General features: G+C 36.9%; 1 protein-coding gene and 1 long non-coding RNA gene across 7 annotated transcripts in view; both read right to left on the reverse strand.

The window, feature by feature from the left end:
- LOC133249781 (uncharacterized) overlaps positions 1-18,269 on the reverse strand; it is a 419,931-nt gene that overhangs the window by 146,954 nt on the left and 254,708 nt on the right. The gene's annotated exons all lie outside the window — the stretch shown is intronic.
- Positions 1,032-18,073, reverse strand: HNRNPD (heterogeneous nuclear ribonucleoprotein D). 6 transcript variants are annotated; one of them, XR_009737093.1, is made up of 10 exons: positions 17,677-18,071; positions 15,761-15,817; positions 6,735-6,903; positions 5,965-6,126; positions 4,518-4,649; positions 3,988-4,087; positions 3,733-3,879; positions 2,538-2,632; positions 2,154-2,224; positions 1,032-1,357 (listed from the first exon to the last, which is right to left on the reverse strand). XR_009737093.1 is itself a non-coding variant. In XM_061420599.1 (9 exons), exons 1-8 carry the CDS (start codon positions 17,907-17,909, stop codon positions 2,565-2,567), a joined length of 1,068 nt encoding a protein of 355 aa, XP_061276583.1. In that variant the 5' UTR covers positions 17,910-18,067; the 3' UTR covers positions 1,032-1,357; positions 2,538-2,564. The 6 variants fall into 6 exon arrangements, 4 of the variants coding, with proteins under 4 accessions (XP_061276583.1, XP_061276584.1, XP_061276585.1 ...); XR_009737092.1 differs by having other exon boundaries at positions 2,118-2,224; XM_061420599.1 differs by lacking the exon at positions 2,154-2,224 and having other exon boundaries at positions 17,677-18,067.

Here is an 18,269-nt window from a genome sequence, read left to right on the forward strand (position 1 = left end):
ACAAACTTCTGTTCACTTTAAAATGCCTGCCTAGTTGGAGGTCAATTCTTAACACCAGAGGATTCAACACCATAACAAGAGGAGGGGGCAAGACTATAAAAATCACTTCACTCTTCTACAAAATTATCAGATTTCTCACCTATAATGTACTTTTTTCTATCTGTTCTTAGCAGCCTGGCTTGACTCAGCTGACTAGTCAGGATAAGCTACCACCATTCACTTGAGTAATAACTGCAAAGATTTTCCAAGTTGATATGTATCAATTCCCTGAATGCTATTAACATATACCAAAAGCCTTCCAACTGAAAGTTTACCTATTTCTACATTTTACAAATGACAGAAAAAAAGAAACCTTCCAACTTAATCCTAAAGCCATCAACTAAACTCCCAGTTACTTTCTTAGAATGACTCAGAACTGCTAGGTGTCTTAAAATCCCAGTCTGGGATGTTTTAAAGCCCTGAACACCCCGTTCCCCCGCCAAAAAAACTAAGACTTTAAGAAATGGCAATAAAAATCATCCAAACAAATGAGCGCACACATCAACACAGCACACATTTCTTTAATCCTCCCTCAACACTTGGATATCTACCGAATACAAACCCACAACCCTAAAAATCTCTAAACTAGCTGCATTTGTATTATGATAACCAGATTTTTTATTTAATGGAAGCACAAAACATTATCTGTGCAAAAGGGTTCTTGCACGTTTATCCAGATTTGTTCTAAAAAGCACAATACATATTAAGCAAAAACTGGGAAAGTATTATAAAGCTTAATGGCTACATATGGAAGTACTTTTAAAACATCCAACAAACAAATTAACTACATTAAGTCATTTCCAATTAGGACAGGGAGGTCACACTGTGCCAAAAACTAGATCTTAACTAAAAACATGTAAAATTTCACTGCAATCTTAACCATGGCCTCAATTTTGACAAGTTTTACTATTTTCCAAACTTCTGCTTAACTTCATGACAGTTTATAATTCCTCATTTTTTTTCCCTATTCTGATGATAAAAGAGCCAATACATTTTTATACAAAAGGATTTATTAAAAAACCAGTAAGACACTACTACATCATGACACTGTCACACTGGGCTTTTAACACAAGACTTGCTCTACAATACTGGGGGGAGGGGCATAAAACACAAATTGATTCTGAAGCATAGCAATTAAGAAATAAAACAATGAAAGCAAATTTCTTTTAATGAGAACTCAGAATTAAACTTCAGAGGGACCCAACGTCATACTTCCATTCGGGGACTTGATACAAAAAATTTAGTTTGAACTGATATTAGCAGGTGGCAGGAGCCACCTTCAAATGAATCTTCAATTTGGAAAATACTGCTTCACCACCTGGAGACAAAGAAGAAGAAAAAGAAAACAGCAATCACTCCAGGCAGCTACAACACTTACCAAAATTTACATAAAACTGAGATATCCCTATGTCCCACTATATGTAAATATTGTATAACATTAAATGTGTGATATGTTTTATAAATTAAAGCTGAACAGTAGAGTCCATGAGCTGTAAATCCACATGTGCACCACTGGTTTAAGATGTGATATGCTTTCAAAGGGTTCTTTAAAATTACAAAAAGCTTTTCAAAAAGCATCTACCCAAGAACTCATAAAAAAGGTCAGTCAATTTGGTAAAAGGCATTTTGACCCAAGAGCATCTAATATTTAAACTTATTTTTATTGGATCAGCATATCTCTTGCCCATCGGAAATTATAGAAAAGTTATATACAACTAAAAGAAAAAGTTATCTATTATAATTATAGATATATAGGAAGTTGTCACAACAGGAATTCAGCTCAAGAACTTCTTGCAATTACTGCTACAACGTCTATAAATGGGAAAAGCAAGCATTAAAATAGATTAATAAAATATAAAATTAAGACTGGAAAATCCAGAGACAAGCTGTATCCTTAGAAGAATAAATAGTTAAAATTATTCAGTAAGCTGACGTATTTAACCATTACTGGGCCTGTAAAAAATGCATTAAAATTACATTACAAATAGTTTTTAAAAGCAAAGAAATAAGTGAAGGCAAAGCTTGAAGTATCCATTTTATTTTATAATGCTGATACAGGATGTTGGAAGAGACCATACCACACGGCAGCATTCGAGAGCGTGAGCATCTCGTACCCTGTCCGCATTGAGCGGGCCTGTGAGAATCGTGAAGTCAGCGCGACACAGGGCCTGCAAGGAAGTTCCCGCTGGCGGGTACAAACAAGGTATAATGTCAGAGTTAGTAGGCAATAGTTTTTTGCTGCAATTCCTTAATTTGTACCCATTAGCAGTACTTTACCTGTTAACTTTACTGACTTGTTAATAATAGGACAAAAAAGGCAAAAAGCTTAAAAGCACCTGTGTTACATATCTTGAAAAGTCACTATGTTAAAATATGATAAGCTGTGTGCTGTCACAGCTGGGTGCTGTGAAACTTTAAAATAGTAAACATTATATTAAGTACAATATAGAACATATAAACTACTTTAAGACGATAATAGGACTGTTTTGAGAACGTACCTGTTGGGGAAGTTGCAAATGAATAATTTAGTATGGTTTGTAGCTATTTTGATGGCCGCCTCGCCTGGATACTTTCCCATAGCCACTCTGCTGGTCTAAAGTAAAAACAGGGTTAGAACATCTGCAGTGGTTACACAGTACTAGTAAGAACAGTGTCTAATTTTAAATATAGCAAAAAATTAGGAGTTATCCTCCCAGCATAAAAAATCACCATCTCCAATCATTTAACAAGTATATGTTGAATGCCTACAATGAGAAGCATTCAGGATGAGTTGATTACTTGATTCTTATATAAAATGGAACACAATCCCTTGACCCTTACAGTTTAAAGGTTTAGAGTTTCATAGCAGACTCTTTTACAACCACCAGGTAAAACCGTCTTACAATTTAGAACAGGAGATTCTGTCAACCACAATCAACGTTTCTTATCTCTGCCCTTCTAAGCAAAGGGCTCCAAGCTCACCCAGCCATCTTTGCTGACCTTCTTCTGACTTTAGTTAGCCTATTATTGTGCAGCAGGCCTAGTCACCTAAGAAAGGATATGATTCCAAGAACTGGTCTAACCAAGGAAGAAAAAGAATCACCACTTAAAACAATGCAATCAATGCAACCAGTCTCCTCCAAACAAATCTAAAATTGTTTCCAGTAGAGCCCCTTCCCTGAAAGGCAGAAGTCACCACGAATTAGGAGAGCAACATATCAAGTTGCACAATAAAGTCAGGGCTTCACATGTCTCAATTTCAAGGGTTCTTTTTTGCCCCATCAAGTTCAACAACTGTTTTAACAATTTACACCTGATTATCTTATGGTGAGGATACGATTTGTTGTAACTGGCAACATCCTTCGCTTTTATAGGATTTAAGACACATCATGCCAAGATTATTGGTTGGTCCAAGAACTGACATTTAGAATACCTTGAACTTACAAGACCTGGCCTAACCTTAAAGTTTCTAAAAGCAAGAAAAACCGAAGCCCAGCAAACATATACAGAAACACACATACACCTTACCCTTAGAGCGTGCATGTGCTACAAAAGCTGGGAGAAACAGCAAAAAATGGCTGCAGTTTCAAGTTTCCAGGAATTTGAAACCTGAAGAAGTTTGCACTTGAAAAAGCTACACTAACCTTTCTACCTATCCAAATTTGTACAAAATAAATGTCAAATAGCAGTTAATATAAAAAGTATAGTACTTACTGCTATAATCACCATATCCATAGTAGTTGTTGTAACCAGTGTAGTCATATCCTCCATAACCACCGTAACCTTGGCTGTTATATCCATAGTTGCCATAGCCTTGATTCCAATAGTTACTATATCCCTGGTTCCAGTTTTGACTGGGGCCTGCAGCACATTAATAGGTTCACTAAAGTCAGAAGATCAGCAAAGATCTTTACTTCAGGATAATTAAAAAGTAGAAAAGCTTAAGAGTAAACTTAGGCTCAAGCTTACCACCACCTCTTCCACGAGCTCTTCCTGCAAATCCTCCTCTCGATCCCCACTGCTGCTGTTGCTGATACTGTTCCTTCGACATAGCTACTTTGATTTCACACTAAAGAGAGAAAAAAGTATGTGATTATACTGACTCAAGGAAAAAAAAATAACCAGAATAGCCAATACTGTCTAAAACATACAGTGGGCTGATTTGATACTTTCCTCAAATCAATTCTTCAAGTAAACCAATCATCAGTACTTGGAGAAATAACACTTCTGACAGATCCAAGAAGTATCTGCTTGAGTATGCTACTATATTCTATTTGTTGGGTCCTCAGAAAATATCTCCTGGTAAAGTCTAGACAAAAATTCACTTAAAAACAAAAAAAATATTCCCCAACTAAAAGCAAAAAGTCAAAGAATGACTGATAAATAAGGAGCCAATAAGACATCTTTAAAGCAGAAGCACACAAACTGAGCCTTTTATAGAAAGTTTACATGATTAACTCTCAACACCACCCAGTATTATCTACAATTGCTTAACTTACTTTACTAAGACCAACATTGTGATATTTCTTTTCCATTATCTTCTTCACTGGTTCCTCTTCCTTAAAGGTAATAAAGCAGAATCCACGCCTCTTATTGGTCTTGTTGTCCATGGGGAGCTCTATGGATTCAACCTGATTATTAAAAAAAAAAAAAAGTTATAATACCTTAGTTTGCAAGTTTAGTAGGGAAAATGCACAGAGAAAACAAGCATTTGGCCCTCAAGCTCTATTCTGCTGTCTCTCCGTTTACTTTACTCTTTTAAAAGAAGTTTTCACATTAGAATATGCACTCCACCTAAAGTCTTTAAAGCTTTTTATAAAAATACAGCTTCCCAGGGCACTGACATATATTACTTAATTCAAGGGTCACAAACTCAAATGCCCACTAAGCACAAGCAAAAGGAAACAATATATTTTTAAAAATTTTGGCCGTGCCATTCAGCATGTGGGATATTAGTCCCCTGACCAAGGATCAAACTCACGCCCTCTGCATGGCAAGAGTGAAGTCTTAACCACTGAACACCAGGAACATCCCAAAACAGTCTATTTTAAGAGAAACAGAATTAAAGTGACTGTGTTTGGGAGAATATGGGGGAATGGTGAGAACTGCTAAAAACTATAAAGAATATTCGAGCAAAGGTAGAAGCTGCTACACTTAAATCTTAGATGGCTGTAACCATGTAAGAAGGCAATCCCAATGTTGCTTGATCTTACAAATATCGAAGAAAAGGTAAATGCCCAGATTTTTGCGGGAAATATTTCAGCTCTTAAATACTAACAACAAAACAAGCAATATGTCTGTCTGAATCATACCAAGGATGTCTGCCGGCTGTATCTAGGTCTAAAGACTCAAATTTCTCAGCTTTAAATCATTAATTCACAAACAGAATCTAAATCTGTAATTAGCTTCATAAAATCTGCACATATACATGTACTTAACTGAGAAGGCACTCCACCATATTTTTAGTTTATTTCTTTTCTATTCTCAACTGAAGCATTGCCTTGTATATCTCAGGTAATCCAATCTTGATTTCTTCCTCATTTAGTTTTATTCCTTCTACTAATCCAGTAAATTTCAAAATAGGAACATCTCCTTTAAAGTTTGTGTACATTGTGCCCAGGGACACTGCGCACAACAGCTCCTCAATAAACCAGAACAGGCAATCTTCTAACCTCCGAAGACACTACTCTGAAAATACTACTAATAAAGTATCTACACCATCCTTATTTCCAAACAAATCACATTATCTGTCCAAACTTCAAAACAATTTTGAGAAATCTATAATGTGACAACTGTATTTATTTCCAAACAAATCACATTATCTGTCCAAACTTCAAAACAATTTTGAGAAATCTATAATGTGACAACTGTATTTATACTAAATTTGACAAAAACAAACAAACAAAAAAAAACAAAAAAAACACGGGTCAAAATATTAACACATACCTCACCAAAACCACCAAAGTACTCCCTTATTTTCTCTTCAGGTGTATCTGGAGAAAGGCCACCAACAAAAATTTTTTTAACAGGCTCTTTTGTTTTCATGGCTTTGGCCCTCTTAGGATCAATCACCTTCCCATTCAATTTATGTTCTTTCTGATCCATGACCTAAGGAAATTGAAGTTTTTCATTTGAAAGATGTGTATCTTAACTAAAGTTCAGAGATCATTAACTTACTTAAGAATAACTATAGTTGAATAAATATAGCTAATGCCAGACATACGTTGACCAGCTCACAGTTAAACCGTCCAAATGTAGTGATGTGCCATCTGCTAATATATACTAGTGTTTAAGCCTCAAGGTCAGTTAAGAATGAGAAGGGTTAATCAATAATCCGAAAATCATCATGCCTTTATCTATCAGCTCTATAAGCATGACTGCTACTTCCCTGTAGCCTAAAGACTGAAATGTAAAATGATTCAGTCAAGTTTCCTGCCTACAGATTTCAACATCTCTACTTCTGTAAACATGTCACAGCACATCTTTCCAATCAAGCATCTTTAAAGGCTTTTAAATTTAATCTTAATATAGTAGAGCCTGGCACATGAAGTATTCAGTAAACAATTCTTCAATCTGATTCTTAAAATGTATTGGCAAAAGCCATTATCTTTTCCTTCATATAAGCAAAGAGGGAAATCACAAACAATGGGCATATTAATTTTATCAAACTATTCACATATTTTATTATTAACTGATGAGAACACATAGCACACTACCTTATCTACACTCTCCGACTCTTTAAATAGCACAAAGCCAAAACCCCTCGATCGCCCTGTGATAGGATCTAACTTCAGAGTGCAGTCTACGACTTCACCAAATTTGGAGAAGTAGTCCTTCAGATCTTTCTTTGTAGTGTCCCAGCTAAGGCCTCCTATAAACATTTTCCTGTAAAGACAAAAAGCAATATTAAAATGCTAAAAAGTTTTTTATTTTGCCTTAAGTATCCACATCAATAATATACTTTCCCCAAACTGCACCAATTTACTGGGCAGTATATTGAAATGTCACTCTTCCTACATAACCACATATCAAGAACACTCTATTACAGTTTTGGAGAGTTTTATCACTACTGCGCCTGCATAATCAATTACAAGATAGTGAGCAAGCAGCAGATTAAGTCTTTTGACTTATGAAAAAGATAAGTGCATCCCCAAGGTAAAAAGAGTGTATACCGTCTTTCTTAAATTACAATACTGCTAATAGCGAAATACAGAATTTCACCTTGAAATTTCTCTTCCAAATCTTTATTAAACTTATAAAAAGGTTATGCAGTTCCCACTAATCACAGCAGCTACCATGTGCTTACACTGAAGTTTCTTTTCTAACAGTTCTCTCATTAATAAAACTCTTAGCACAAAAAAATGAGAAAGTCTCACAATTAAGTTGTAAACCAAGTTTTTGGATGTGCTAAGAATCCTTAATAAAGACAAAAGTAATCACATAAGCAATTTAATGAATAAAAAGAATTATCCAGTGAAGCAAAACCCACTAATTAACCTAGATGATTTATTTCCAGTAGAACCTCAGTTAACCAGCAATAAGATATTTAAATCTTTAAAATGCTACAAGTGACAAGTGGTAAGTGGAAACCACCAAGACACTTTAAATCCAAACTACAGCCCCCCTCAAAAGAAAATTTAACATGAAATCCTATTTTTATTACAGCAAAAGGTCATAAAGCTCAGATATGGCGGCTCTGTGAGCCCTATGACTTCTGCCCTCTTTACCCAGTTCCACAAAAGAGCTAACATTACCTCCTATCCTTTGGAGAGACTGAAGATTGTTACTTTAAGGGTAAACTGTCAGAATTTGTTATGTGAGGACTAAAAATCAATTTCAACATGGGAGTAAAACCATGTTTGGTCAACGACTTCTATCTGTAACTACAGATAGGGTCAGAGGTAAGGGCAGGGGGGGAATGTGGTGCTAACTTTCAGCTCTGGAAAGAAATTAAAGCAAGAACATCTCCATCTTGTGGGCCTCTTAGAATTCTGCCACTGAAACCAACTCTTTCAACAAAAGGACAAAGTCTTATCTCTAGAATAAGATCCTGCTTCAACTTAACCTAAAAATGCCAGATTAACTGAGGTGTTACTGATCTTACTGTTTTATCAGTCTTGTTCTTACTTCCAATGATAAATTTAACACAAAAAAAGTCATTTTTAGGCATACAGTGTGCTTCCCATTTAAGTTAGGTTTTCAACTTTTACCTGTATTCTAGAACTGGACTATTTATATGCTTAACATTCAGAATTCTAATAAAATTTCCACACTCTAAGTAACTTTTATTAACCCTTTTTGTATTCTATAATCAAAGGAGTATAACAAAACATTCATGATGTACAGGTATTTTTTAATGTTTATGGCTAATTCCATGGGAAAAAGTTGAGGTATTTTCAATGACATTTTCTTTCATATCCAGTGAAATAATATACAGTCCAAGTTACTTAAATTGCTTTAAGCACTTTTATTTTTAACCTACAGATCCAGAGTATGTACCTTCATAGACGAAAGTACATTATCAACATTTACTCTTTCAAGGTGAAGAGGACACTACTATCTTTTTCATGAGAAAGAAACTGACTATAAGGCAATGACCTCTTACTCTGATATTCACGGGATGTTCTTGATAGAAACAATTTCAACTATGTTAAAATCCAACTATTAAATTACTACTATTGTGATTATTACAGAAACTTTCCACCAATAATTTAACAGTTTGAAGTTATTTCAACCTGAAGAGAATAATTAAAGAAGCCTTTTTTAAAAAACTGAAATTGAAAGGCAAGAAAATCCTGTGGCTGTCTGGCCTATTCCTCAGATACTGAGACAAAACTAGTTTTGATTTTATTTACCCAAGGCAATGTTTTTATTGAGTTGTGTCCTCAATTTAAAATTAATAAAAAATAGTTACAAAGAAATAAAATATAACACCAAGAATGAGGCACATTCTATTATTCACAAACCCCAAACTTTGTCAACATTAGAAATCAGTTTTCTTAAATACTACATAAGCATACTAATTCATCAATTGGTCCATTAAGTGTTCTTTAGAGAAACTCTGCACATTTAATAAGAGTCCTGAAGATCAAAAAATACTTAAATGTGCCTACCTTAAGAGTTAAAAGGTCACTGAAGAGGCTATCCTTCTTAAACTAATAGTCAAATCCTATTTATCCAGAACAGCAAATGTCCTAGACAACTGTAACTTATAGATATTCCAGAGAATAATTATTGTTTGTCAAAAAATTAGAGCAAAATATGTAGTAATAAAACTTTAGCCATCCAGCACCTTTAAAGAACAAGCCAGATAGTCCACCTTCCTTCAAGTATTTCCTGTTTCCCTAGTCTCTCAATTGTTTAATGTTCAATTTACTTGGAATGCGCCTAGATGGAATGGCAACCCATTCCAGTACTCTTGCCTGGAGAATCCCATGGACAGAGGAGTCTGGCGGGCTACAGTCCGTGGGGTCCCAAAGAGTCGGACACGACTGAGCAATTAACGCACTACTTGATTTTTTTTCTTTTTCCCCTACAGTATACTGCACATACTCTTCTGCTGTAATCATGATTTAACACTCTGTCAGTCACCACTGACACCTTATGCTACTTGTAGCATGCCTACACTCTTCTGAACTTTTTATTAATGCATTAAATACACCTTATTCCTTGGCTCTAGCTTTCTTAGTTCTAGTTTTCATTTTTGCCAGATTAATCAGCAGCCGCTAATTCTAAAATGCTCCCTGCTCCATTTTGGGGGAAGTTAGTTGGCACGTGATTTTTTTCTAATTTTTGGTAAAGTAACAGTAAACAGCCTCTGACCAGGAGTTTAACTGGCTCTTTTTGAGATTAATTCATTACCATTTTGGCAGCCCCAAAGCACTCTTCTGCTGCTCTAATAAGGCAGGCTGCTGCACAAAACTGATAACCAGACAGGTGGATATACTACAATGAACATACTGTACCAAATCCACCCCATCTTTACCAAATGTAACATATTAAATCCATCCCATCTTTATTCAGTAGACATACCAAAATATAACAGATAAAAGTAAGCCTGTTATCTTAATTCTGGATAAATGGGAACTTATTTTAGTGTCTTTATAACATGAGCATTCCCACATCCTGACTCAAATTATGAAATGGTTTAAGACATCAATTTAAACTACCTGTATTTTATATTACTATATCTTACTTAAAGCACAATATCTTATCTGTCCAGATTACCTTCGCTGCCTTGAATGCAAAGACTGACTTTCAAGTTACTTACACCCCTGCAATGATACACAAACATTTTACAATGAAGGAGAGCTGGACTTTCATAAAAATCCTGAACAGTCAAGTTAAAACTACAGCACAGGACTTGTTCAAGTAGCAAAATTGGGTCCCTAATACTACAAGTTTAAAATCTGATCCTTACCTGTAAGTGAATCAATAATCCCAACTGAAGTGTAGAACTTCATCTACAGTATCAACGAAGTTTAATTTTTTAATTCTATCTATAAAATTATTTAGCACCCCAGAAGCAATACAGTACACAACTTAAAATACCTACTGAAGAATTAAAATATCCTTGCCTTATAAATACTGACATTATACCATACTATAGTATTAAATGACAAGCATTGCAGATAAGTCTCCAAATGAGACTTGAGGGTGCTTTGTGGGACATTCTCTTCTAGAGGTTAGAGGCAGTGAGCCAAGCTACTTGGGGTTTAAATCCTTCCTTCAGAACTTACTGAACGCTTACCTCGGCTACCTGCAATAAGGATTTAAATGGCACAGAACATGGTCTGACACACTCTAAGTGCTCAATAAAAACAAATTACTATTTAGAAGGGTAGAACACAAACTAAATATTAAAATATTAAATAATTTTTTCATTTATTCAATGACTTGTTTTTAATCTGCATGAGCTAAAGTTTCCAACATTAAAGGTGTATAGGCCAAGATGAGTTTTATACAAATGGATCCTAAAAGATTATTTTTAATGCTGAAGACTTAGCCTCAAAACTTTATATATCCCATATAAAAAATACAGACAGGAAATTAGGTTGTCTGAGACTCTTTAAATAAAATGGAGTTCCAAATTCACACTAATGATTTGTTTGTACTCTACATAAATGCCAGTAACTTTAGTAAGGAAGAATTTCTAAATATAAAAAGCAATATGTAAGCAACAGTACTGGCTGGTGGAAGCTGTTTCTTCCCATCTAAGAACTTTATTTTCAATACTACTGAGGCCTCTAGGTTTAAACACTCCAAACTCAATAGTATTTTTTATATAAAGATACTTCCCCTAACAAGGCTTTACTGTCAAATACCCTATTCAAAGTAATACATCATTACTTTGAATATCATTCATTACACTTCTTTCCAATTTTGGAAAAGGGCAAAGAAAGTTCTCTTTTAAAACTTCCCAACAACTTGCAATCTTCCATATGTAGTTTCATAACAAATTCTGACAGTTTAAAAACTACAACAGAATGTCAAACTGATAATACATTTCAAGTATGTAACATGACTGGCTAAGTACTGTCACCTTTTAGAGTAATGTCACTCAAGCATAAACACTAATCCTTATTTAAATAAAATTTCTTGTATTTTATCATTATGTCTTTACAATCCTAAAATATTAAACATTATTGCTAGTAAGGACTCTTACCAGTAGATAAAAAAATGAGTATTTATTTTTCCTTATGAAATACAGATTTAGTTTAAAATTAAGTCAGCAGTTACCTAAAACAGGGAGGGGTTCATTTTTTGCAACTAGATATCACATGGTATCATTTTGGAATCTGTATTAAAAAAAAATACCCCTGGAAATGGCTTGACAAACTTTTAGTAAGTCAATAAAAAAAAAATTCTTCTAAGAGCTAATGTATCAGATCTTATTTCTTCATACTTTGAATGAACCTAAATGACTAAAAAGGACAACTGAGTTGAAATCTAATAGCTAATAAACATGAGAATTTTTTAACAAACTTTAAATGTTTAACCCAAAATTTCCCCTTTTCATTTCATTCCCAACCAAGAATGACATCTTGTATTTTTGCTTTTAAAATAAACTCTCAATCAACTTTGTAAGATAAACACTGTTCTACCTAGAGGTTAAGATTCTGGTTAACTGAGATTACTACACGTTCACAATTCTTTGTCAACACTAAACTCATCAAATGATTTTCACCTTTCTCCATGGAACTTCAGAATCTTGCAATGCTTTAAAATCACATTACTTTTTAATAATGTAAGGGGGAAAATATTTAAGATTCATTCCATGACATTGTCTGTTGATTCTTTTCGAGTATACTGGCTGACAATTTCATCTCTTTCTCATGAGACTTGGGGTAGGGAGACAGAGCTGGGTTTCCCGGCTGTTTGGGCTTTGTGATAGCTTCAAGTCTAGATAAGCAGGAGCTTACAGAACATGACCCAATGCTTAAAACTATCACCTTGATTATTGGCCAAACACTGCCAGTAATATGAGTCTCCCAATCCACCCCCAAAGAGTCTTAAATGTCTAGCTCCAATGTATAATATAATACTCCAGAAACTAAAACATGCTTACCTTTACTCCACAGGAGTAAACCACTGGCAGTATCAACTATTAAGGCACAGGATAAATACACACAAGCTATGAAAGCAGGCTATGTAGTCAATCTTCCTGTGGTGAGCAGTGTTTCCATCAAACAGATCAGCAAACCAAGTAACAAACATGTTATATTACCTGAGACCACACTGTTGGAAGTGAAGTAACAGAAACAGATTCCACGCTTCCAGCATCCAGTTCAGTGCCCTATCTACTAAAACGTTGAAGCAGAACTAAAGTCAAATAAAACTTCAACTAACAAAGGTTGTTTCATCACTCCATTTGTGAACCTGCACACACTCAAGGTGCAATTTTAATTCGAATACGGGAAAAAATTAATTCTATTCCTTTTTAAATGCTTTCAAGCTAAAACTAATCACCCTCAATATTGGCCATGAAATCACACACAATGTTAAATTCAAAATTCTTATTAGGGCACCCTTACAGATGACAGAGTACCCTGGTAATGTTAAAAAAAAAAAAAAACAAAACAGAAAAACTCACAGTAAACATACACTTAATTTATAGAAGGGGCTACAAGTATATTCATCTCAAAAAGCAACACTTAAAAACTGATATTCAATGATATTCTCCAATTCCAAACCCAAAAGGTCAGGTGATTTTAGTATCCTGTATATTAAAGAAAAAACATGAAACGAAGAGAATTGAGTACTCCTTCCTTACATGTTCATCATCTTAAGATCTGGGGGCATCCATTTCTGCAATTTTAGCCCTGGAAGCTGTCAAAGGTTCCAAAGAATGCTAAAATTCAGTCTACTCAGGGTCTCAACTTTATAGTAAATCCAACATACTAAATCAAAGGCCAGTCAATCCGGCGTGAGACTATTTTATCTAAAAGTAACTGTTCTTCTACAAAGCAATGTTCAAGATGCCCCAGAAGCACCAGGATATAGAGTATAATCTCAAATATTTAAAACAAAAACTTGTTAGGTAGACCCATTTCTTAAAAATTAGATGGGTGACAACCTATAGCACATTTAATTTACAATATTCTCAAACAGGAAGAATCATATTTAAATTTATACACTAACAGTTACGGTACTATATCAATCAACCTATTACTAGGAAATTATTGCTGTACTTTGGCTGATAGACAAAAGGGTTATTCTGCTTGTCGAATCCAATGAAGGTTAAGTCAATGCACCTACCCTGTAAAACTGTCTGAAGGTTAACATAGTATTATCACAGCTCCCCATGAATCATTAGAATGTAAAAACTTTGTCTCCAGGTAGCTTGCTATACATGGAATGCATTATTTTAGCAGACATTAAGTGATTTTAGAGTATCTAAAAGGATTGTGGCCCTATAGAGGAGTAAGTCCACACCAAAACGGGAAATCCCAGTGTAGTAGTTTCTAAGTAAAAACTTGGAATGTGAAAGTTGGAAAAATTAAAATGAGGTGAACTCAGGAAGGCATTTTACTATAGAAATACCCTAAACGTCCACAGTAAATTGTGGAAACCCTTTATTCCACTAGAGGTTTAACAAGCATGTCCTCCTCAAAATGCCTGTTTATTCTTGTATTAAAAATAAACACTTCAGTCTACAATTTAAAATACTTTTAAGATGAAATTGTAATCACTTTAGTCTCATTAGAATCGTAAAAACACACACACAAAAAGATATGTTTAAGAAATTAAATTTAGATAATTTTGTCTCTATTAACCACTATTTCACTATTATGAAACTTTTCCCCAGTTTTCCTCAAATTGGGACACAGAGAACAGCACATAGGGTGGCAAGTGCAGACACCAAAAAGATTAGAAATTTTGAGGGATTTTTTTTGTTGTTGTTTAAAAAACAGTATGTGTAAAGCACGAGGCTAACTGATGAGACAGTAATTTTTTAAGTCAAATTATTAGACTTTAAAAATGAAAATATTTGTTAAAACCTAAAATTGTTAGCTGTAAATATTCAATTGTTCAATTTTCCTGAGAGATCACTCAAAAAACTTGCAAAGTTATAGTATTAGGTAACAGAACACAAAAATTATCGCAAAGTCAAAGAAATATCCAACCTTTATACCTAAGTGTATGGTCCTTTCAAATTACTGAAAATAACTGCTTACGTAAGATGAAATAAGTAATGGAGCAGTCAAGTACAGTTGTAATTTATACTTAGTTTGCCACTATCGCCTAGAAATGAAATTCAACTATCAAAGGGCCAAACAGATTAATTTCCATCAAAAAACTTTTATTCAGTATGTCAAACTTCATCTCCAATATAAAACTGGACAGATTTCAGTGAAAGAAAATAACAGTAATAAGCTCCTGTAAGATTTAAATGTTATCCCAACTGGGTTCTTAGAATGTAGTCTCTACAGCTGTAAGTCAACTACCTGCAATTTACCTGCCCTCTAAACACCAGTGGTAGTAAATACAAACTCTTAGAAAACTCAAATATAACCTAAAGGCTGAAATAGTGACATCTGGAGGAAGGGAGGGATAGAAAGAACAATAATCTACCAGACTTCCAAAAAGTCATGCAATTGTGAATACATGTAAACCAACTGTAATTAACATTCCAGCCAAATCACACTGAACATCTAAAAGTCTGATTTAAGCTGTAGTGGAAAGCCACATCAATATGATCTAACATTATTGTGCAATTCTTTTTAAAGTTGTGTTTACAAATATGTTTGGAGATTTTTTTAAAAACTTCATTTTTGCATACATATACACAATACTACTTTAAAAATGGTTTTGACATCTCCAGAATACTTCAGTATAACATGCAATATGTTTTAAACACACAGTACTTCGTATCAGATAACCTTCACACATAGCATTAAAGTTAGAATTACAAGGAAATTTTGTCTTAACAAAATCAAATCAACTTTCAATTTACTTTTTCTTGCTCACATAGAAAACATCATTACTAATTATATTAAGCATTAATTGGCCAAACCACAAATACATGCATTACCACAGACCAAAAACCATGTAATGGCATCAATTTTGCCCAAAGATCACACACATGCCTAAAAGGTTTTATATCCCAGGTACAAAATATCCTACTGTACTAAAGTCTAGAATTTCCTGGGAATCAATGGGCAACTAACCAATTCAAAGCCTCCACATGTTATGACTACTGAAACCTTTATAATACAGAAATAAAATGTAAAAGTTTTACCATTCTTCCCGCTGTGCCGTCGCTGCTTCAGAGTGTCGTGGGGAGGAGTTTGAATGGCTAGGGAATTAACAACCGGTACAGCAACCAATCAAAATTCTAGTTTTAGTGTTTGACATGTTAGGGTTAAAAACTTTAACTTATTTACACTCTAGTTCAATAGATTAACTACAAAGGCAGCTGCTTTGTGATTTGAAAATTCAGAACAGAAAGCCTGCCCCAAACAGTAAGTTAAACAATTAATCATTTGGCTGCCTCTGTCCAAAGAACAGAATTCAGAAAAAAACCAAAACGTTAAAGGCTTAAATTTCCAAACATTTAACATATCCCTTTCTTAAACTAAGTCGTACGTAATTCAAGATAAATGAAGTTTCCCCATCCCACCTCTACTCTCCCAAAGCCAGCAATCAGCAGAACAGCCCCACACAAGTCTGCCTCGGCTGAGAATATTAAATCCTGTATCCAAAGGGCTTATCTCTCCCGCTGCAAAGCTTGTGCTTTTTCCCAATAAAGGACACCGTGTTTTCTAATATTGGGTTAAAGCGACATTTTACTGTTTTTACCTTCTACCAACACCTTTCTCCTTGTTACAGCGGAAAAAAGTTCACAGACACACTCCCCCCCCCGCCCCAACTACAAAAATTAATGGAAGCGATAACCCAAGATGAGTGATCAGTAACGGGAATAAGAAAACTCAAGCAAGAACCTCGATTTAGTCCCTCCTGCTAACTCCTGTATTATGCTCCCGGCTCCCAAATGCTGCGTTCTAATAAATACTATGCAGCTTTAAGTAATACACACAACGTATTCCAAATGGAGAAAACAACTTACTACTTAAAAACCTGCAAAAAAAAAAAAAAAAGCCATAGCACAATACAGGATTTGTTCGTTTTATGAAGGAAGGCTGGTGGGCCTCCTTTAACTTAAGGGGGTGAGAGCGGGAAGGAGAAATCAAGAGAGACCAAAAAAAGGATTCCGGGCACAGGGTGGGTTGTAAAAACTGAAAACCGCCCAGAAGAAGTAAGGTAAGCGTACTATCTGTATCCACAGTCGGGGAATCCAATAGCCGAGGGCGCGAAAAAGGTGCGCGGTTAGAATAACTCTGCGGGTGGGGGAAGGGCAGTTCGCAAGCCGGAGGTAGAAGAGCTCCAGTCAAGCGCAGGCCCGCCGACCAGGAACTTCAGGAAAGCCCTGGCAGCAAAACCAACGTACCAACAGGCGATCGGGCAATTTCACCGGGCCCAGTGGGTTCCGTAAAGCTGAAAAGTAGGGACTATGTGAGCAAGCCGTTGGGCGATGGTGAATAGAGGAAAAAGGCGAAGGTCGAGGCGAAACTTACTCAAAATACTAAGAAAAAAACAAAATACATTCGGCCTGAAGCCGAGACGGGAAAAGAGGAAAGCTGGACAGCCTACACATTCCCCGAAGCATGTGTTTTGTAAAAAGCATCGTCTCGGGATGCTGCAGTGAGAAGCACCCAATAACCCTTAGGTGTCCAGGCATACAAGCTTTTCTGATTGCGTTTTTTATACCCAGGACTTTTAAGAAAACTGGGCAGCGAGAAGACACCGGGACTAGAAAAAAGGTTACCCCCTCGACAGGCGGGAAAAAATTCCGGCGGCTAAGTCAGTGGGAGGAGACCCGAGGCGAGGGAGGGAAGGAGGGCGGGCCGGGGAGCAGCATGGTGACGGCTAAAGGTGGAAACGTGTGTGATGGGGGAGGGGGCGATTAGCAGGCTGGGGGGAGAAGGAAATGAAAGCCCCGGGGAGACCAGCGTAGAAAAGGGGAGGACAGTGCAAAGAGGCTGCACGGGTGCCTGGAGGGCGGGCGGAGAGCGGGAACGAGGCCTAATGGCGGGGGGGTAGGGAGGGGGAGGGGGGATAGTTGGGCCTGACTATCCCGGGCCGCCCCTTACTCACCCTTCATCCTCCTCGTTCTTACTGGCATCGATCTTCGCCCCCTCCGACTCGGCGCTGCTCCCTTCGGTGCCGCCGGCCGCGGTTCCGCCCCCGGTCCCGGCTCCACTTCCCGCCGCCGCCGCTGCCCCCTGCGCCGCCGCCACCATGGCTCCCTCCTGCTCGCCCGCCGAGCCGCCTACCGCCGTTGTTGCCGCCGCCGCCGCCCCGTCCCCGCCGAACTGCTCCTCCGACATGGTGCTACTGCCTCCGCCGCCGCCGAGACTACACCCTCCGCTGCCGCGAACCGAAACTAGCAGCAAAGTAATCCCCGCCGCTGCCGCCGCGCGCCCGCTCTACCGCGCGAAGCACACAACAAGGCAGAGAAGGCGCGCGTGGCTGCAAAGGCTCCCGCGCCTCTCCCTGGCCTGCCCCCCTCGCCTCCCACTCTCGCGCGGCGCGCACTCCCGCTCTCGCCCGCTGCACTAAAAAAGAAAAAGCAGCGGCGGCCGCTCTTGCCTCCTCCTCGCTTTAATGGCGCCGCCGCGGACCACCTAAAATGGCCGACGGAAGAACGGCGCGTCCCGGTCACGTGACGCGCGAGCGCGCCCTTTGCA

Source organism: Bos javanicus, chromosome 6 (genome assembly GCF_032452875.1).
Source record: "Bos javanicus breed banteng chromosome 6, ARS-OSU_banteng_1.0, whole genome shotgun sequence".
Classification (NCBI taxonomy): domain Eukaryota; kingdom Metazoa; phylum Chordata; class Mammalia; order Artiodactyla; family Bovidae; genus Bos; species Bos javanicus.

What these genes read in the sequence shown, in the direction of transcription:
- HNRNPD (XM_061420599.1), bottom strand. Translation starts at nt 17,909, where the DNA reads ATGTCGGAGGAGCAGTTCGGCGGGGACGGGGCGGCGGCGGCGGCAACA. An exon ending in AGCTCGTGGAAGAGGTGGTG is followed by an intron (nt 3,880 to 3,987) that starts GTAAGCTTGAGC and finishes AATGTGCTGCAG; the next exon opens with GCCCCAGTCAAAACTGGAAC. An exon ending in TGGATATGGTGATTATAGCA is followed by an intron (nt 2,633 to 3,732) that starts GTAAGTACTATA and finishes TTTTTACTTTAG; the next exon opens with ACCAGCAGAGTGGCTATGGG.